Consider the following 22961-nt stretch of genomic DNA (forward strand, 5'->3'; position numbering starts at 1 on the left):
ATATATATATATATATATATATATATATACATATAAATAAATATGTATATATATATTATATATATATATATATACATATATACATATAAATATATATATATATATATATATATATATATATATATACATATATATATATATATATATATATATATATATGTATATCTATATATATATATATATATATATATATATATATATATATATCCCTAGTTGGCACCTTAGGGAGACATATTGGGGGGAAGTGTCTTCATTAGGGAGACAACTGGTCATTAAGGAGACAATTTTCGTGTCTCCATTGCGTAAACTGCCATTGAACATGTAATAATAAATTTGCATATAAAACAAATGGAAATGTCTTCCAAATGACCCATCTAGGAGTATATATATATATATATATATATATATATATATGGAATGTGTGTGTGTCTGTCTGTATCCATGTGTTCATTTACGTAGGTGTGTGACACTTTTGGGGAAGAGGTTAGATACCTTGTACATTGTATAGATGATGACTGGCACTGGAGGGAACATACCGAATGTTCCACCCTGCACCCGAAGGGTTTGAAATGCTATTGAGGGAGGTTATTGAGGGAAGTCCCGAGACGAAGTCGAGGGACTTATAGCCTCCCGAAATAGCATTTCAAACCCTGAGGGTGGAATGCTTGGCACAAGTTCCCGACAACAAAAGTCATCATCTGTTATAATTACTATATGGGTTAGTCAAATATGTCAAATACGTCAACGTCAACCACTAGCACAACGCACTCGATCGCTCGCTTGCGCAGAGCCAAATTCACTGTGCGCGCGCGGTCCTGTGCCTTCTGTTATTTGTTACGTGAAAATGTTTTCCCCGTGAGAGAACATAACAAAAATGTTCGCCCATGGGCGAACATAACGAGTGTGCCTCCATCACGTGACTGTGTTTAGCCAACCACTAACCGGTATTTGACTAACCCATTTAATATTATTCAACATTGCAATCCTGAAGGAAAAAGAGGGGCATGGTTCCTCTCCACTTAAAGGAAACTGTGGCATAATTTTCAGATTTTAGCAAATGAATATCTATACACTAACAGTATATACTGGGTACTGAGTTTCAGAATGTATAGTGATGGAGATGAGGAATAAATTTTTTTCAAAATTCGTTACTAACCACAATGAACAAGACTGATGATGCAACAACTTCACATAAGAAAGTATGATTATGTGCTTAGCTAGGAAGCAGAACAATCGAAGAAAGCATGCATAAATTCTGCACAGGTGAAGTTGAGAGCGAGTGGTGTTGTGATGCAGTTGCATCGCTACATTACTGGAAAACGTGAGTCTCCTAATGTCATCATCCTTGTTTAGTGGAACATGTCTTAGGTTTTTAAGAGAATTCATTTATCTGCTCTACGACCACAATGAATTTCACAAAAATTATTAGTGGCACTATCGATTTTAGTACTACATGATGTGAAATAATGTTATCAAATCAAATCGTCTGGAATGTCCCTTCAAAAGAGTTTGGTTTTCTCTATGGAATATTTCAGAAACTATCAATAAGAACCAAAATTCACAGCCCTATAGGCCCCATTCTTATTTTGTCGTTCTCATCTTTTGAGTCACTTTAACCTATTGCATAGGAAAACTTTAATCAAGCCATGTTTATAATAGGGGTGATCGGTGACGGCACGTCCTTCGTAAGGTATTTCAAAAGCATTGTTGAAATTTGGAACAAAAACAAAGTTTACAGATCAATTCTGTTCAGTCGGCACGCTGTAAGTAAGTTTTTAAATTCCTTGCACTGGATGGAAGGGATGAACTGAAATGAACTAAAGTTTAATTACAAGAAAGCCAGCGTATATAGGTTTTCAAGGAAAAAAATTCCGTATATCCCTATAGTAACAACCATCTATTGAGGATGCTCTTGAGTTCTGCTTTTGGTTTTTAAAAAAAAAAAGTAATAAAATGGAGCCGGATATCTGACATTATTTCGAACGATGCCAGGAAACCTGAGTATTGCTTTTTGGCACTCTAAAAACATGGACTTCCGTGGTTCTTTCCTGATTGACATATATATTTAATATTACATATATAGGCCTACATACATATCTAAAGGTAGTAATTTTTGGAGGGATGACATGCACTGACCCACGACAACATTGTCAAACCTACACACACACACACACACACACTCACTGTTTACTCATACACGGGGTATAATTCATTTACTTATTGATTCATTTCTTTATTTATTCTGTCATTTATTTACAAGTAGAATTCACGACCGAGGGGCCTACGTCACAACGGAGCCCTGTGACGTTAAAATACATTGCACGATAATAGGTTTCAGCAGTAAAAACAACACAACAATGAACCCCAAATTATGAGATACTAAAGTAGAGCAATGAAACGTATACTGCAGGGACCAGAAGAAAAAACAAACACAACAATTCAACTTTAAAATGTGATAAGCATAGGATTACTGGATAAAAATGTTATTATATATCCGCGGTGCAAATGTAATTAGCTTAGAATCCAAAGGGAGTACATAATGACAAACAAAATAACTAATTGATTAAGATAAGCATACATACATAAACCCACGTTTTAACCAAACTACTTACAAAACAACAGTAAACGCTTCACACTACTAATTTCAAACTAATAGTGTACATTACATAACAAAGCGAGGTACCTACAGCATAAGATAAGAAGAAACAATTCAAAGTTACTATTTCTAAAAAGCATGAATTAGATATTGAGATTACGAACTCCCCCGTTTGACAGCGTTTAGAGTCTGTGAATATTGAACATTTACTGGTAGCTTGTTAAAAGGCGAGCATGCGAAATTGAAAAAGATCGTGTTCTTATAATCAAACTTCGATTTCAAAATGTAAATTTGAAGGGGATCATTCATAGCGTCGTTGCCTGATTGCACATGCACTGCAAAAAGTCGGGTGTTGAATATGAAACACCGACCTGGTGTTAAATTTCCGGTGCTCAACTGTGGTGTTAAATGAACACATCCGGGTGTCACTTCAAAATATAAAACTTTCTTTTTTTAGATAGGTAATTAGTTACTGTTCTTCTTGTTGATTTTGAACTTCAACAACACGAACACGAACTCTCTGATAAAGTACTTGATTAGAAGAAAATTGTTTACACATTTACACCACAGTAACACCTAGTTGGCGTGGTCTCCTATTGACATTGGGATGGGGTTGTATCATTGACCCTAACACCAGCAATATCAAATCAACACCATGTAGTGTCATTGTTGAATGCACCAGCGCAGCGTCAAAAATATCACCAGCACAGTGTCAAATTAACACCACAAAGTGCCAGGTGAATACTTTTCAACGCAATCACAATGTACTTTCTACACCAGCTGTCGGTGCGATCCTCTATTGACACTCGACCGATGTTAGTTTTTACACCCATGGTGTTAAATCTAACACCGATCTTTCGCATTGTGGCGATAAGAAACAATGTAGTGTAGACTTGACGGCGCAAGCCCATTCCTGATTGTATAAGGTGCATCAGATTTCTGAAAATTGATTCTGTTAGAAAAACAGAAAAATAGTGTTTTAAATAAAATGTACAACCAATAATCTCACTATTCAAAAACTTACTAAAAGCATTCGATTTAGTCTTTCAGCTAACATAATTCAATTTTTGTTGTTAATTTTACTCGTAATATTACTCGTAACATAATCATAATACCACGTACATGACATCATTCATTTTTTTTTTTACATTCATCACGTAGGCCTAAATGATATACTGATGTATTTTGAAACTAAGAGTTCATTCACAGTCATTACATTTCAAGGTGATACATAAAACATTAAAAGAAAAATCGCACAATATGGTAAGTATTTGCCATATTACACCTAAATATTAGCATTTCATGCACTTACATTATCTTTACATAGATTGTATATACTCATGCATGTATATATTACACACACACACACACACACACACACACACACACACATTATTGTATATCAAATAGAGCTACATGTAAAGTAGTTTTCCGTTTTCGGTTATCACTAGTGATTGGTATATATCGTAAACATTACATTTTCATGAAATTATTTTGTACTCGCGTGTATATGGGATGTGCAGCAGACATTTACTCGTCATCCTCTGTTCACAGGTATCTACTAAACTACGCGTATAGAACATTACAACTTCCCCTTATGTTGGTGCAATAAGAAATTATGGCTTGTGATAAAAAAAACAACAATCTATGATCTTACATAGTCATGGTAGTCAGTATCATCGTCAAAGGAAGATGAACATTCGATCCTCCCATCACAAACCCACAATAGTCCCATATCCAAGAAATGATCGGATAAAAGAAAATATCTTATGTCATTGACTCTAAACCATTTCCCATAAGATTATGTAAAAACACGGTATTTTCTTGAAATACGCATTCTTCCAACAGAGTACATTTCCCCCCTACAATCAACTCCACCGGTAAACAGCAAGTGACATCGAAGGAAAAAAAAAACCCCGGTTGCACATGGTTTTCAAAGAACTAATTTTGCATGCAGATATACCGTTACAGTGTCAAGCTGTTTTCTTTCTTTCACAACAGTTCAGCCGTTTCTTCCACGTTGATGTTGTCACTCGCTTCCTGACAGTCATAATTATCTTTACTCTCGAATCACTCTCACTGGTACTTCAGCGAACTCTGTAAATGAGATCATCTCGTCTCCTGCATGTTTAACAAATAAAATTAAAAATACTCGTTAGATTTTTCTTTTGATGTGAGAATAAGAGTACAAAAACAGTGTTTAAATCAAAATGTGGATTCTATGAATTTTCATAACGTACAGCATATCCTTTGTATAACTATACAGTGTATATGTCCCCCCCCCCCAAAAAAAAAAGAAATGCAATCGGATTTTCGCATTGATAACAGCCAATGTGATTAAACAGTCTAAATGCTACTTCAGGGTCTTAAAATGTAACATCTTAGCTCTATTTTGCAGAAAACCCCATTCAATTTGGTTGAGCGGTCACAGAGAAATGTGGATTGTTGTAAAGCATATCATGAGTTTGATTCTTCCTAGTTTAGCACTTGGATGCTCGTGGAACTGCATATTAATGTGTGAACACGATAGACAGAACTCGGAGGGAAGAGATTGCTGACATGCTCTACAAAATTCCTCATTTCTTTTTGACCACCGAAGCAAATCGAGTGGGGTTTTCTATAAGATGTGGGCAATGATTTATAGTTTCATACCCTGAAATTGTAATTGGATTGATTCAATATTTTTAAAGTTATCATTGCAGAGGGTAAAGTTGTATTTTTTTTTGGAGGGGGGACATACGGTGTATCCTTCATTTAAATAAGTTAAAAAAAAATCGAAACATTTTTAGATCCCTCAATGAGTCATATGCGTTAAGAGTAGACAGGGCAGTAACATATCCAGGAAGGGGACTTCTGAGGGAGTAAAGTGACTGAGCTATGTATAAAGTAAAATGATACGTTGTTTATTTATTCAAGTAGCACAATGCAAAAGAGAAACTGAACTTTTTATTTTTTTCGCGATTTTCTCGTTTACTGACCAAATCATTTTTAAGCCCAATATCCGAGTCAAGAGAGGGAGGGAGAGATAGAGAGAGAGAGAAGGAGTGAGAAAAGTCATCCCTTAACAGTAACCATTGGGAGCGGTAAATCTTTAAACACAGAAATACATTATGTTCGGGAGGGACCCTACTTGCAAGAGATCTTACCGTCTGTGTCATGGTCGGTGATTAAGGCCCAGAAGTCACTCAGTGTGCCGCCCTCTAACGACCACTCTACAACACCAACCATGTCGTCGTTGTCAAGATCGATTCGTGCGAAGGCTTCTTCCCTTTCAATTTCATCGATAGGGGGCGTGGTGACATCCGAAGTTTCATCTTGCACCGACCGACGTTGACTGAAAAATACAAGACAAGCGGAAGTAAGGATTAATCAGGGGAGCCAAGCATTCGGTCTTTGGGGGCAAACCTAAATCATTTTGCCCCAATAAATTTCAGGGATGTGACAAGCAGAAATGATAGTACTGTGCTGCACCATGTTGACTGGTAGAGCACATAATTATGCCAAATTGTAAGCAAACGTTTGCTATCAATGCTTATCAGATGCTTCATAATTTTCTAAACATTCCACGGAAAAGTGCATGAGATTGTGTTCTTATTTCAATCGTAAAAAAGGTAAAAGATCACTCATTTGCTCCCATCCTCCTCCACTTAGTACGCAAAAGCGCCCTCGTGTGGGAGAGCGGTACCCCCTCCCTCATCCTTTTCCCACTCTGTTCACCTCCAGAGACTTATGGGCCCGAGTTTACGAATGTGGTACAATCTTGTCCATGGTTTAAACCATGGACAAAGACCATGGGGCACCAAGTGTCGCATGGAATATTTCGTTACGAAATTAGTAATTTCGTCGACGAAATGATTGTTTTGTAACGAAATGACATTTCGTTAACGAAACGGTCATTTTGCCGTCGAAATGACTGATTTCGTAACGAAATATTCCACGCGACACTTTTCGCCCCACTGTCTTTGTCCATGGTTTAAACCGTGGAAAAGATTGTACCAAATTCGTGAATTTGGGCCAATGAATTCAAAATGTCAAAATATTCCAACAAAAGTGTACACCAAACGTCTAATTTCAGTTCTACTTTATGCAAAGCTCTCTCTAACCGCCGCCAACACCTAATTGTCCCCCCCCCCCATCATAGACTTTGTACACAATCAAAAAGCACGCTCGCAACCTGGTGACGTAATTATTAAACCGTGATTTATAGCCATTTACAAAATCCCCGAGTTATTACAATAATTTTTCCAAATATTGGAAGTGATAAATACTATAAGTGAGCACCAAATTGTCAACTGCCAATTCTGAAAATACATACTTTTGTACACTGTATTTTTAGTAAGTAGACATTATAGGGCCTACATACAATCAGAACACACAATCCATTTTCATGTTGTCGTGATGTAGGGCTATCCTGAACCAGGGCCCTGAACTTACCGATTGGTAGATCTGCTTCTTCCTGGTACTTCTACACGGCCATCCCGGTATGTCGGGGAGCTCTTCTGCTGCGACTCGCAGGCTTCGGAGCAGGCAATGACTCCAATGACAAGGAGCAGAAGTGTGACGTAACAAAGGTTGCGATGCATATTCACGATCAATTTCCCAGGAAGAAGGCCTGCATCCAAAAGAAACGTAAGAAGGAATATCGATATGATTATCGTGATGTCTAGAGTAATTCTATCAACGTTCATTTTTCGTGCAAACTTCATAATGTCCCCTTATAATGCAAAAATGCTGAAAGATCATAAGTCATAGACCACAAATCATCTTTTAGATGACTACTTGCGAAAACGCGTATAATCAAAATGTTTTGTTTGTTTGTTTGTTTGTTTGTTTGTTTTATTTAAACACGGGATAGAATACTTGCACTCAGCCGTTAGGCTGTTTCCAGCAAGGCCGTATGATACACAGAAAAACATGATGTGGTTCAATCATTGTATAAGATAATACATACACGATAATCATTACAACGAAACAAAAAGATGAGAGAAAAAATTCAAAAATACATACATGTATATACACAACACTTTTGGCAGAATCAAAATAATACAAAAACAGTAAATCGCAGAAAGAAAAATCTCGGAAAGAAGAGAAATCAAAACAAAAATTATTACTCAGAAATATAAAAACTAACAAATAAAAAAAGAAAACAGAATCGATATCCTTCCGAAATTGTGCTAACCTCGTACATGTTCTCGTGGCTTCGGATAATTGATGAATAATTGAGCTTCATGCTATATAAATAGTGCTACTATTACAGAAATTGGTTTTTGGTTTTGGTAACAATACTTTAAATGCCTAGTTCCTGATATTGTAATTGAATAATTTTATGTTAACTTGGTAAGTCAGAAAATCAGGTAGGAGGTTATTGTGTCAGCACTGAGATTCGTCCATCCATATAGTCCACACTCTCTTCACCTTCTCATGCTTCCTCTCGCCATGTAGACCAGGTTGCTCCTCTCTTGTGTGAGATCCTCGTGGATGTACACATTGGAGCCTTTCAGTTTCTGTCTTGCCGTGTACACTTGTTGACGCACGTTATACATATACCTAGCAAACTTGACGGTGATGGGCTTCGGAGCAGGAATTTCGTCGTTTGTGATGCCGCGTCCAGGACGCAGTTGCCTCTCTGCTCGGTCGTACGCACGAAGCGGGATACGATGAGATCGATCCAAGTCCGCCGGCTGGATGTCGACGTCCATCTTCTCGCGAATGATCTTGATGATGACATCGTTAGTTTGTTCTTCTTCGTTCTCTGCAACACCGTGGAATCGTAGGCAGTTCCTCCTGCTGTACTGCTCTGATATGAAGAGAGCTTCTTTTCCCGATCCTCTGCTTTGGCTTCGAGGGCGACAAGTTTGTCGGAGTCCAAATGGAAGTCCATATTGATAGCGTTGTAGAAGTCGTTGGTTACATTTTCTACGATGGCTTTTGGCACGGCCTGTACAATGGCGGAGAATATCTCTTCGTACAAAAGAGCGTCCTGAATTCTCCTCTGCGAGGTAATTGGGTTTCCATTGTCCTCATTCGCGCCGTCCAGCTCGGTGATGAAGGAATTGATTGGGTGGTCAGCTGATAATAATGTCTACATCTTTCGGGAAAGTGTCCGAAACTGCGCCGGCTTCACTCCCAAGGGCTTTAGCTTGTTGAACGCTGGATTGCTTGTTGTTCTTGGTGACAAGTTTGTCTGCAGGATATCCGTTCCATTTTCGAGTTACCATGGTCAGATACAGTCCCTCTCGTATACCAGGCACAAGTGAAAATACTTGGATAAGATATATAACTGTGGCAAATAGATTCGAAGCTCTGAAAAGATCAATATATCCACAAATTCAGAACACAGTTTCAGAGCACAGCTTCAGTATCAACACACTTGTTCATTACACTTTCAGCTCTTATTATGAGGATCATAACAGTGCTCTCTATGTCTCATGTTGTAGCCATCATTTTATTCATCTAAAGTGTCGCTAAAATTAATTTGAAAAGCCTGCCACTTAAACAAAACAAAAAAACAAAACTGAAGAAAAAAATAAACACTTACCGTGCAAAGTCAGTTTGCAGTTTGATGCTGTAGCGATGAGACCTCCACACTTACATCAGCCAGTGGTGAATGGTACGTCGGCTGAAATTTCTCGCCAATTTATGCACCCGCAGAGAGGAAGCGCATGCGCATGTTTGGAAACGCGGGAGTTGTGTATCGATTTCCCTTCTTCATTGCATCAGTCTAACGAAACGAAATACATGTAGGTTTTCCCCCGGCATATAATTTTATTCAAACGCGTTTGGGACTTTCACTTTCTCTTAACAGAAAAGTGGAACATCCTTTCCATTATGACCTTTGTTGCGAAAGTCAACACAAAATCATGGCACGTGAATAGTCTCTCAAGAAGAGCTAAAGTTATATTCAAAATGATGTTGGACATGTTTTTCTGATTTGCGTTTTATAGTAAAACTAAATCATTTTTCGTATAGGAGCGGCAAAGGTAGGGTTTAGTGTTACTTCTATACTACGAAGATGGTCAGAGCATCACACCGCCGCATTGGGGAAATGCAATTAGCAGTGAGCTGCAGAGTTGAAATTTATGAAAAGATATTTTTCAATGGACCGATTCCGCGACTGAAATCTTCAATAGTTAATATACTTCGTTAAACTTGAAAATGTATCTTCGCATGACTATTCCTAATAAAGCTATCGCAAAGATGCATCCCATTGAGATCGATGCGGCCCATTCTATACCCGTAAGCAGCAGACTGTACAAACATGAACACATTGCCTCATCCTTGAAGAACTATAATTGTATAACTTGACCATCGCTACCCACAGGACAATATCATCATTGCAAAATTATCCCTAATAATTTCAAAAGCTAACCATGGACAATGTCTCAGCAACACATTTAAACAATGACTCTTTCATTCCCTGTATACGTACCTCCAGGATTTCTAATGTTACATATATCACGAAATATTGATATTTTGATTCATAAGTGATAATTTCAGTTTCAGTTTCAGTAAATTTTATTTCTCCACCTGTACATTACAGAAAATAAGTATAACAATATCAAACATATTATTCACAAGTCAAGAAAATACAAACAAGATTTCACATTACAAGTATAATAATCATGTGAAATAATACATGAATGTCATTACAGATCTTTAAGTATACAGGTGGGGGGGGGGGGAGACCGTTGTCGATAAGCAAATCGCTTGACTTGGACAACGGCCCCTGAACATTATGCCTTGTAACAATTTTTAAACAAAAGTCATGCCATTAAGATAAAAGCAAACGATTAAACCTTTAATACCTATCATTACATGCGTTGATGACCAAAATTGCTTTAGTAAGCTTTGTTGTGGATAAAAAAAAAATCAGGCATAACTATGTAAAATGAGTTTAAGGTCTTATCAAGCAAGCAGTAAAGGTTACCTATAAATATGAACGGTTGTTTAGTGGTGTTAAACACAAAATAATCACTGTTAAGCATAGGCACACTCTTCAGACTGACACAACTATATGTTTGAATCTCCTTTGTTCATTTTGTTCTGAAGATAATTTGGTGTTCACGTCACTGACATTGGTGGTAACTATCAAAAGGACGATAGTATGAATGCTAATGGTATTACAATTATATTGCCATGATAAAGGTATCTATGCAGGAGACTGAGTAAGAAAGAATCAGAAACCATGTAGTACAGTATGTCTCTTAAAGCGAGATATCATGTTTGCAATGCAAACGCCTTGGTGAATTAATTTCATTTTGATAATTTTTGGTTGGTATGGGGAGTCAGATTTTAACTTTTTTTTTCGAGATTATTAGAAACTACTTATATGAAATATTAAAGATCATTCGATTCTGAGAGGAGTTACGAAATTCGGTTTTGAAATGGCCGAGATACATGTTGTATAAGAAAACAAAGGTCATAAGGTTCGTTGTTCCGTACACCTATCTAGAGGTTCGCTAATCCGAACAGTTGTGCCATTATTCCGAAGGTTCGTAATTCCGAAAATGTGAAGACGGTGCGTATTAGCGAACGTTGGAAAAATAAACCTGACTTCATTATCAGATTAAGGAACCTTCGGATTAACGATTCTTCTCATCGTCGGATTAACGAACCTTCAGAATAATGAACCTGTGAATATAACTGTAACTTCGTAACCGAGCAGTAACCGAAGGGAGATGCGCAAGAAAAATCTATTGAAGTGCGTTCGCTTCAGCAATCAGGGGTAAATCTTATACACTCTCCCTGCATAATTTCTGTACGCTGCTAGCATATATCATGTGCAGTCTGTCTTTCATGTCATATAATTAAAAGGAAAATTAACCCGTTCCTTACTGGAACCTGGTGGCCTGTGTAATGAGTCAGTGGAGATTTAAGAATTCTGAATGGAAAGGGTTAACATGACGTCATGACTTCATAAGAGCACCAAGATTCACCTGATTTAAGAGCTACACATTTGATCATTACATGATGGAGTTCTCATCAGAACTTTAAAAAGGGGGGGGGGGGGAGAAGATAAATCCGCTTTCACTTGTACTCGCTGTTTTGATTATTGTACCATAAGAAGAATTATTGTTTCATTTTTTAAGTACAATTAACCTGTGTTTCTGTATCCTGCATGTTCATGTGATAGGTTGAGGGGAGGAGTAAAAGAACTGTAACTTCGTAACCGAGCAGTAACCGAAGGGAGATGCGCAAGAAAAATCTATTGAAGTGCGTTCGCTTCAGCAATCAGGGGTAAATTTTATACACTCTCCCTGCATAATTTCTGTACGCTGCTAGCATATATCATGTGCAGTCTGTCTTTCATGTCATATAATTAAAAGGAAAATTAACCCGTTCCTTACTGGAACCTGGTGGCCTGTGTAATGAGTCAGTGGAGATTTAAGAATTCTGAATGGAAAGGGTTAACATGACGTCATGACTTCATAAGAGCACCAAGATTCACCTGATTTAAGAGCTACACATTTGATCATTACATGATGGAGTTCTCATCAGAACTTTAAAAAGGGGGGGGGGGGAGAAGATAAATCCGCTTTCACTTGTACTCGCTGTTTTGATTATTGTACCATAAGAAGAATTATTGTTTCATTTTTTAAGTACAATTAACCTGTGTTTCTGTATCCTGCATGTTCATGTGATAGGTTGAGGGGAGGAGTAAAAGAAAGACGGGAATTTGGGAAAGGGCCAACGTAGGCAAAAGCTTGGCAAATCGATCGATTTCTGGTAAAGCCAAAAGTGCAGAGAAGAACATCTTTTTTTCTTTTTAATTTCAAAAATACTTTTCCCAGAATCAAGTGTGGAAAGAATCATGAACAAGTATGTCTTTTCCATCAATGCATATGTTTCCCTTATCAAGTAAGAAAGAATATAGTTTATGTTGGAAAAAGGATAGTCTTATTCCTGGAATATGTTTTCTCCCCAAATCAAGTGGCGATTTTCGAGGCTCATTTCCGGGGACATTTTAAATGACGCTAACATCTGGTTTCTTTCACTTTGGCATTCCCCAATGTAACCAATTCTTGTTTGAGCATCTCGTAGGTCATCATGTTGTTGGTATGACTATATTCATTATTTATACATGTATTTGTTGATGAGATAATGCGTTATCATACTAAACATATCACTGGTTTACACATTGTCAAAAATATGATAGAAGGATATTTGTTTGGCTATCAGTAGGTCAAGTTGTACACTGCATTGAAACGTCAACAAGGAACCTATACGGGACCAGGTAGGCCGTGCATCAGGGCTGTGTGAATATTAGTTATTTGAAGACAACGGGTTTCCCACTTTTGGTACCCACTTTTATCATGGTCATCATTAGGTATTAATGTGAATACAAACAGATTGTAATGAAATTAAGATAGGTATGTTCAATTTAATTCAAATGATTTTATTTCCATATAAAGTAATACAAAGCAATATACACAACGCTTACATGAGTACATGATATTTTAAGGAACTTTGAATCACATAAGAATTGAATAATCTTAAGCAAATGAATTGACGGAAGAGTTTGTAATATGTATAGATTAAACGATAAGATAGCAGTCCGTATATATACTCATGCAATCCGAACAACAACAAAATCAAAGCGCGCGTAACAGAATTTTGAAGTTTGTTAAAACAACATTAACAAAAAAGAGAAATCCGCTAAAGTACTGAACAGATAATGATACTTTAAGACCTGGTAGAACTTCAAGCAAGAACCTCTTTTTTTTTTTTTTTCAAAAATACTTTTCCCAGAATCAAGTGTGGAAAGAATCATGAACAAGTATGTCTTTTCCATCAATGCACATGTTTCCCTTAACAAGTAAGAAAGAATATAGTTTATGTTGGAAAAAGGATAGTCTTATTTCTGGAATATGTTTTCTCCCCAAATCAAGTGGCGATTTTCGAGGCACATGAATTGACGGAAGAGTTTGTAATATGTATAGATTAAACGATAAGATAGCAGTCCGTATATATACTCATGCAATCCGAACAACAACAAAATCAAAGCGCGCGTAACAGAATTTTGAAGTTTGTTAAAACAACATTAACAAAAAAGAGAAATCCGCTAAAGTACTGAACAGATGATACTCTAAGACCTGGTAGAACTTCGAGCAAGAACATCTTTTTTTTTTTTTTTCAAAAATACTTTTCCCAGAATCAAGTGTGGAAGAACTTCAAGCATAGATTTGAATAGATTTGAAATTTAATAATATGAAAAATTCTTTTTAACATAACGCAATGATTTCGTTGAAACAAAATTAATCTTCAGAAGATTCTTGCTTTCTCAATACTCTGCACTCCGTTGTCTCTCATATGATTTGAAGTTTTTAGTTTCTCTTCTACAGCTCCTGCCGTTGCCCATAAATAAAACAAAAATGGCAATTTAGATCAGTTAAAGCAGTTGTTCAATACTGTGTAGGATCAAGAAAAATGCGCAGGTGTGGTTGTTTCATGAAAGTTGTCTTTCTATATTAAAGGCCCTGCTGTCATAGTTCTCAGAACTTGACATAAACATATCAAGCACATGTACACACGCACACTCACACACTTTTTTTAAAACTCTTTACTCATCGTTCAATTCCATATCACAAAATTCACGTTCACAGAAACAAAAACAAAACATTATACGAGGACAAACTGCATTATACACAAACATTGTACAAAATAATGTCAATCTTACACTATACAAAGACAAAATGCAGTATACACAAACATTGTGCAAAATAATGTCAACTTACATTGTGACTCGTTTTTTAACCAAAGAAACGAAATCCGTTTTTTTGCTTTTTTAACACACATATATTCTCGTAAAATGCCAGCAAAACGGGAACATGATAGTTTGCTCAAAACAACTGGGCATATTGTTTCTAAAAAGAAAAAAAAAATCGAGGCCATTTGCGAGAACACACACGCACATGTGAGGGGGGGGGGGTCTGGTGGTTGGCCGTGTTGGCCCTGCAGTGTGCTCCAGTGTGTCACTAACCTTGAATGTAGGCCTCTTCACAGGTCAACAGACAATCGGTGATCCATTTTACAAACTACCACAAGTAGAATCGGAGATCGCGTCTAGTAAATGTCACAATCATACGGTTCTTAAAGAAAAAATGCATGACGCTCTGTATGTTGGACTTTGACTAAGCACCTGCACTACATCGAAGGCTGAGACCTTAGAAAATGTCGGTGGTTGGTATGCATGGAGTGTAGTTGCGAAAGCAATTTTTATTCAGGATGAACTGAAATAACCGCATTTTGGCGTTTCACACCCCTTATCAAAGAGCTCCGAGAGAAGCTAATTCCTAGTTGTTGTCGCTGAATGCTAAATACCTCTTCATTTGATTATGTTACAGATAAACTAGATTCTATTATGTCCTATTCCTATGATAGTCAATCCAGTGCATGAGTTTTGGTAGAGCTTGTATAGTACATTGAGGACTCAATAAAGTCAATAATGGTTAAATGTGCATTTATAGGATGATTTATAGCTAAGTTCCCCTGTTTTTTTAATGATTAGTAAGGTAATTATGTTGACTCTGGCTCCAAGTATTTTAGTTTCAATCACTCCTCTATAGTCTGTTACAGCACATCACGCACCGATGCACCTCATCGTATACACCCCGTGTATACACCCCGTGTATACGATGTGCACTGCACTTCCCGTTGCACCATGATATGCCGCTATCACGTAATGTCACTCATTGTAAATGGATTCTGATTTTGGAATAGATGACCAACAGCTGGTCAACCACACAAGCCAGTACTTCACTATCAATGGATTTAACAGTCAATTTCTTTTCAATAAGGCAAATTAGATTTGTGCTAATTTTCATTTCATTTCATTTCATTTCACACATGCATGTTCACATGCATGTTTTTTTATTTTCATTTCCAATCAAACACAGGTAATACACTTTGACATGATTACATATATTGGAACATAATAATACATATTGGTTCATAAAGAACTTCATGGAAATGAAAATTGAGGGGCTGCTAAAAAGCGAACTTGTAGATTGCAGTCCCATCACTTACGTTACATTACTACAATACATTAATTATATATGACTTTAAAACACAATACAACGATACATGTACCGTACAAGCTAATCATTGAAAGTATACAGTTTTCATTCAATCGAATCGGATCGTTACATGAAGTATACGCTTTCACATGTATACACATACATACACATACACACACACATACACATACACATACACACACACATCAGCTTATCAGCTAATATCAGCTTAATCCATCTCAATTAAAGAAGCTTAAATAAACATTTTGAAAAGTTTGAATTATTTTTAAGTTCCCTCAATGATTTTCCATTTTCCGTTATAGGAGTTACCGAAACATGGTTGCACACCAATTCCCCGGACCTATTTGGCATTGAAAATGACAGAAAGCATGGCATAGGAGGTGGGGTTGCCATGTACGTTAATAATCAAATTAAATTTAAAATTCGAACTGATTTGCGTATTCAGGGAGCAGAAAGTTTATTTATTGAAATCTTAAATGATAATGAGAAAAATGTTATGATTTGTACCATTTACCGTCCTCCACAAAATGACATTCAATCTTTTTTTGACAACTTCGACCATTGTGCTAACGAAATTCTTGGAGAGAGAAAATCCATTTTTTTGATGGGAGATTACACTATAGATTTATTACAACCCACCCATTTCCATGACATATTACTTTCCAATTTAACTCACTGCATCCCCACATCAATAAACCCACCAGAATAAACAACACCACCCATAGTAAAACATTAATAGATAACATATTGTCTAACGTTATAACTGAAACCTGCACGAACGGCATTTTTTATTCAGATATATCCGATCACCTGCCGATTTTTATGATTAATGATAAATCTGTAACAACCCCAATACGCCGCCAACCCAAACAATACTTGAAAATGCATAGAAATGAAACGCCACAAAATATTGATTCATTGAATCGAAATTTATTCGAAGAACAATGGAATGACGTCTTTGAACTCCAAGATTCAATTCAATTCAGATGTTAATTCTTCTCACGAAATTTTCTTACAAAAACTATTAGATTATTATGATAAACATATTCCATTAACTCCCAAATCAAATGGAAGGAAAAGAGCTCGGCAACCCTGGATTACTCAAGGTCTTATACACTCCATTCTTATACTCGAAACCGTCTTTATAAACTATCTCTGAGAAAACCTACTCCTGAAAACGTGAAGAGGTATAAAACATATAGAAATAAACTAACTACTTTGATTCGAGTTTCACGTAAATCATATATTTCAAATAAACTCGAACCTGATAAGGATAATAAAAGTGCTCTTTGGCTGACTGTTAATGAAATACTCAAAAAGAAACCTACGGAATATCCTGACAGCATTACTTATAATGATAATGTCATTATCAATCCTGACCAAATTGCAAATATTTTTAACAATTTCTTTGTTAATGTTGGTCCTTCTTTAGCAGCATCTATTCCCACAAATGATATTAAAAAAAAATTATAAAGATTACTTATCTGAAGGTAATCAAAATTCTTTGTTCTTTACTCCAATTAATGAATCGGAAATTATTGATACTGTTCGATCTCTGAAATGTAGTAAATCCTGTGGGCCTGATAACTTAAGGGTGAACTTGTTGAAAAAAATAATTTACCCCCTAGCAGCCCCTCTCACCCATATATTCAATCTATCCCTACTTAACGGTAAGTATCCAGACTCCTTCAAAATCGCCAAAGTTATCCCCATCTATAAAAGAGAAGATCCATCAATGGCGAGAAATTATAGACCCGTCTCATTGTTACCTGCAATATCGAAAATTCTAGAAAAAGTAGTTTACAAGCGTCTCTACTCGTTCATGATTGAAAATGAAATATCAAATGCGAATCAGTTTTGTTTTAGGAAAGGATTTTCTACCGATTATGCTATAATTAAATCTGTCGACAATATTATTGATGCGCTTACTAAAAAGGAGCATAATAATTGGAGGCTTTATGGCTCTTAGTAAAGAATTTGACACTATCGATCATGACATTTTACTTGAAAAATTACATAATTATGGCGTGAGAGGGATTACTTTGTCGTGGTTCAGAAGTTATCTAAGTCATCGAAAACAATATGTTGCATTTAAATCCAGTCACTCATCATATTCTAACGTGTTTGTTTGTTTGTTTGTTCATTTCCATCTGAGAAGATGGCTGGATAGCCCATATTCAGCTACGTTTTAGCTTATCTTCCATGGGGTCCAGTTGTATATGGATGTGAGTTGCGGGACCACTTCACCGGGTTAAACACCCTGCTCTTTGCGATGAACGAATGAAGCGGGATCTTTTACGTGCATGAGTTGTTACTCTCTCACACACGGGACCTTGTGGAGCCGGGAAATGTGCAAACGCCGGGAAATGTGCAAACGCCGGGAATTGTGCAAACGTCTCGCCGGGAAATGTGCAAACGCCGGGAAATGTGCAAACGTCTTGCCAGGAAATGTGCAAACGCCGGAAATGTGCAAACGTCTCGCCGGGAAATGTGCAAATTTCATCAACGGGAAATGTGCAAACGTGACGCCGGGAAATGTGCAAAAGTTCAATTTTGCCGGGTAATGTGCAAAACGTCGCCGGGAAATGTGCAAATCATTTACTTTAGCGATATTGTGTATAAAGATAGCAGATAAACTCCATATCAGAACTGCCCATGAACTTCTGCCCATGAACTTCTGCCCATGAACAAATTAGCAGGTAGCACGATTATGGCAATATGATCTCAATTTGTTTATATAGTAGCCACCCCCCCCCCCCCCCAAAAAAAAAAGGGGAGGGGGTCTCAAAGTCCCAGAACTACGGTATTATCAAAATTCTTCTTGTATTGTTATATAACCAAATAAGAATGAGCCAGGTTGGTTCTTTAAAGATATTGATGACAGGAGTACGTTTAATGGCAGATCCAGATGCAGGGCACGGGGCTATAAGTGGGGAGGAGTCTTCAAATTTAAGCATCAGAGTCCCTAAACTAGTGCTATGAAGACATTAATGACTTAAAATGCATGTTTGATTATGACGGATCCAGGGGCGTCCGGATCGCGGGGGGGGGGGGGGATGAGGGGAGGAGAGAGATGTTCTACATTGTCAGTATCTTCTTGAAAAGTCTAGGACAGATTTTCACTAAACTTGTCAGATAGCCTCATTACGGTGATATGATCTTTATGAATTGAAATTAGCCCCCAATCCTCCCCCCCCCCCCCCCACCCCGGCCGAAAAGGGGGGGGGGGAGAGTTGAAGCCTCAGAGTCCCTAAACTCTGGATTTTTTAAAATCTTTTTCTGTCGAACAAAAAAAAAAAAAAAGATAGAGTGCCTTGAGGACATTAATGACTGAAATGTCATGTTTGATTATGGCGGATCCAGGGGTGCCCTGATTGGGGGTGGGGGAGGGAAGTGATGGAGAGGAGGGGGATTGTCCACATTTACTGCATCTTCTTGATAAATCTCAAGAAGCATTTTCACCAAACTTGGCAGATACCATCTTTATACGGTGATATGATCTTACGCATGTATATGGTAAAAATAAATGAGCCCCACCCCCTCCCACCGCAAAGGGGAGGGGGGGGGGAGGAGGAGTTGAAGTTTCAGGTCCCTAAACTCTGGAATTTGTAATCTTCTTCTGTTGAACCGAAGAATATGGAACTACGTTATATGAAGACAATATAGTTACTAAAATTTCAGGTTTGATTATGACCAGTCCAGGATTGAGTGCCCTGATAAGGGGTGTGAGGGGGAGGAAGGGGATTTTCCACATTTTCTGCATAGTCTTGTAAAATCTATGACGGATTTTCTTAATTTGTTAAATTGAATCCCCCCCCCCCCCCCCGCCGTCGAGGAGGGGGGGGGGTTGAACCCTCAGAGTCTCTATTCTCTTGTTCTCGGGGTGCTCTGATCGGGGGTAGGTGAGGGTGAGGGGGAGGGGGGTGCTGTTCGTTATTCCGAAGGTTCGTTATTCGGAAGGGTCGTTAATCCGAAACACGCAAAGTCCCTATACCTAGAGGTTCGTTAACCCTAACTTACCCGGGGGGGGGGGGGGGGGCATAATCCCCCCCCCCCTCGACGAATTCCGCGACCATTCCGGCGCGCAATTTTTTTCTTTTTTTTTTGACCGCGTCGCTAGCTGACTTTTTAATTTCAAGTCGCGCACAACTTTTGAGACCAAATTTGTCGCGCCGGGCATACCGTTCCGAAGCCACGCCCCTTCAAAAATTTTTCTTCAACCCCAAAATTGCTCAAAAACGTGATTTTGTGTACAAAGTCAATACAAATTGTGTTTTTTCAATTAATTCATATAAAAATTCATATTTTTAAATTCAATGGATGAAATCAATTTATTTTAACATAACTATGCTTCAAAAATTTGTATGACAAATTCTGCTGATAAAAACTACGAAAACAAAAGTTCGAAAAACAAGGAAATATATAAAAAATTGATAAAACAATAAAAAACATAAGAAATTAATTCTGATACTGATTTTTTTAACGCACAAAATGTTTGGAATGTCACCAGAAATATTAACACCAAAAATCAGCATTCCGTAAGCTTTTATAAGCCAATTACAGACGAAAATGTGTTTTTTGTATATATTTGAATAATTAATTTATCTAAAATAGAAAATGCAAATTTTTGATAATTTAACTAAACAATCTTGTAGATTACATCCGGCTTTATGTTCATTCAAAATTTTCTGAAGGGGGGCATAATGCCCCCCCCCCCCCTCCCAGGAATTCAAGCTCTCAAAATAGCCCAGGTAAGTTAGGGTTAATCCGAAAATGAAAAAGGGTTCGTTTATCTGAAAATTTGTGGCGTTATTCCGAAGGTTCGTTATTCCGAAGACTGGTTAATCCGTAAACGAAATTCGGAACAATGAACCTTCGGAATAACGAATCTTAGGAATAAAGAGCATTCGGAATAACGAACCTTCGGAATAACGAGCTGTAACCAGGGGGAGGAGGGGGATTTTCACAATTTTCTCCATCTTCTTGAAAATCTATGACGAATTTTCACCAAACTTGGCAGATAGCATCTTTATGGTGATAGTACTGTATATACAGTTAATGCATGATGTAGGTTCAAGTTTACTATGACAGACGAAGGGATGCCCAAAAAGGGGAGTGGGTAGGGAGGCTTAATTTTCACATTTTTGTCTTTTTCCTGAAAACTCAAGACGCATCCCTCGGATAATGAAATCATATATCAGCTTTGAAAAAAAAAAAAAAACTATACAAAAATGATAGAGCTAATAGAGTGCTGGTGCCTGTTATGGTAAGTTAATTCATGAATTAATGTTAAGTGCGGTGGAGGCGGATTTGTCACATACTAAGTATTCAGCTTCTTCTTGAAACCCTTATAGATATTTGCCAAGCTTGAAACGTAGCGTAGCGTATTTATCTGGTAAAATGACCTCAATTTGTTTAGATGAGCACTGCCCCAACCCCTAAGGTGGGAGGAGATGGACCCCCCCCCACCCCATCTCCGCCCCTTGAACTTGAAAGGGACCAATACGACGGGTGGGGTCGTTCGGGTGGAATACAGAATTTTATTGAAAACCCTATACATATGAAAAAAAACCGGAATACATACTTTTTAAAGAAATTTTCTATACGACCAAGAGTAATAGAACACATTCTTATCACATTTTTAGAAGGTAGATCTATACTTTGATGAAATTTCACGTCTGCTTACTAAATGACGTGGGGGTTACCCTGGTCTTATCCCTAGCTTTGGGGAAGGGTAACAACTTGGACTTGTTGCCCCTTCGAACAAAGTGGGATTCTATCACACTAGAGATGCTACCTCCCACGTTGGGTGAAAATCCGTCAAAGATTTCTCAAGAGGATGCAGAATATGTGAAAATCCCCCCTCCTCCCCCTCACCCCCTCCCCCATAAGGACACCCCTCGATCCGCCACAATCAAACGTGAAATAACATTTCAGGCATTAATGTCTTCATAGCACTAACTAAGCTCTCTTTCCCGGTTTGACAGAAGAAGATAAAAATTGAGTTTAGGGACTCCGAGGCTTCAACCCCCCCCCCCCCTTAAGCGGTATGTGTGTGTGTGTGTGTGTGTGTGTGTATGTGAGGGGGCTCATTTTAACAAATTAAGTGCATATCACCGTAAAGAGGCAATCTGCCAATTTTGGTGAAAATCCGTCGTAGATTTTTCAAGAAGATGCTGAAAATGTGGAAAATTCCTCTCCTTGCCCTCACCCCCTCGATCTGGAGACCCCTTGATCCGCGCCATAACCAAACATGAAATTTCATTCATTAACTCTGTCTTCATAGCACTAACTAAACTCTATCTTTATCGGTTTGACAGAAGAAGATTTAAAAAATTCCAGAGTTTTGGGGACGCTAAAACTTCAACCCTGGCCCCGCAGCCCCCCCCCCCCCCTTCGGCGGTGGGGGAAGGGGGGGGGGGGGCTCATTTGAACAAATTAAGATCATAACTATTACCATAATCTTGCTATCTGTCAAGTTTGGTGAAAATCCCTCATAGATATTTCAAGAAGATGCTAAAAATGTGGAATATCCCCCATCCACCCATCACCCCCTCCCCCCCCCCCCCGATCTGGGCACCCCTTGATCGGCCGTAATCAAACATGAAATTTCATTCATTAATCACGTTAATGTCTTCATAGCACTAACTTAGCTCTATCTTTTTCGGTTTGACAGAAAAAGATTTTTTTTTTTTTTTAATCCAGATTTTTGGGATGTCAAAAGTGAAGCTTTAACCCCCCCCCCCCCCCCTCCTCCCCCTCACCCCCGCCGTCAGGGCACCTTGGGTCCGCCATAATCAAAACATGAATTTTTAGTCATTAATGTCTTTCATAGCACAACTTAATTAGCTCTTTCTTTTTCGGTTCGACAGATGAAGAAAAAACAATCAAGCGTTTAGGGACTCTGAGGCTTCAACTCCTCCCCCCCCCCCCTCCTTAGACTGGTGTGGGGGCTTGTTTTGACAAATTACGATCATATCACCATTAAGATGTTATCTGCCAAATCTGGTGAAAATTCGTTGTAGGGTTTGCAAGAAAATGCTGAAAATGTAATAAAAAAAAAACAAGACAGATGTCGTTAAGACAGGTGGTAAAGATGGTAATGGTTCGTGCGCAGCTTTGATTGAGAGTTTCTCTTCCATCTCTACATAATATAGGTGAAATGAATGGTTGCACATTTCCCGGCGACGTTTTGCACATTTCCCGGCAAAATTGAACATTTGCACATTTCCCGGCGTCACGTTTGCACATTTCCCCGTTGATGAAATTTAGAGATTTGCACATTTCCCGGCACGACGTTTGCACATTTCCGGCGTTTGCACATTTCC

The 22961-nt window shown here is 37.9% G+C and overlaps 1 protein-coding gene across 1 annotated transcript; it reads right to left on the reverse strand.

The window, feature by feature from the left end:
- Positions 1–4462: 4462 nt before the first annotated feature.
- On the reverse strand, positions 4463–7179 carry LOC140237281 (uncharacterized). The gene is made up of 3 exons (XM_072317225.1): positions 7031–7179; positions 5743–5930; positions 4463–4717 (listed from the first exon to the last, which is right to left on the reverse strand). Exons 1-3 carry the CDS (start codon positions 7177–7179, stop codon positions 4656–4658), a joined length of 399 nt encoding a protein of 132 aa, XP_072173326.1. The 3' UTR covers positions 4463–4655.
- Positions 7180–22961: the final 15782 nt, after the last annotated feature.

This window comes from Diadema setosum, chromosome 13 (assembly GCF_964275005.1).
Source record: "Diadema setosum chromosome 13, eeDiaSeto1, whole genome shotgun sequence".
NCBI classification, from domain to species: Eukaryota; Metazoa; Echinodermata; class Echinoidea; order Diadematoida; family Diadematidae; genus Diadema; species Diadema setosum.

Coding starts and splice junctions, on each gene's coding strand:
- LOC140237281 (XM_072317225.1), bottom strand. CDS start 7,179: ATGCATCGCAACCTTTGTTACGTCACACTTCTGCTCCTTGTCATTGGA. Junction 5,931..7,030: donor AGAAGCAGATCTACCAATCG/GTAAGTTCAGGG, acceptor TGTATTTTTCAG/TCAACGTCGGTCGGTGCAAG. Junction 4,718..5,742: donor CACCGACCATGACACAGACG/GTAAGATCTCTT, acceptor TTAAACATGCAG/GAGACGAGATGATCTCATTT.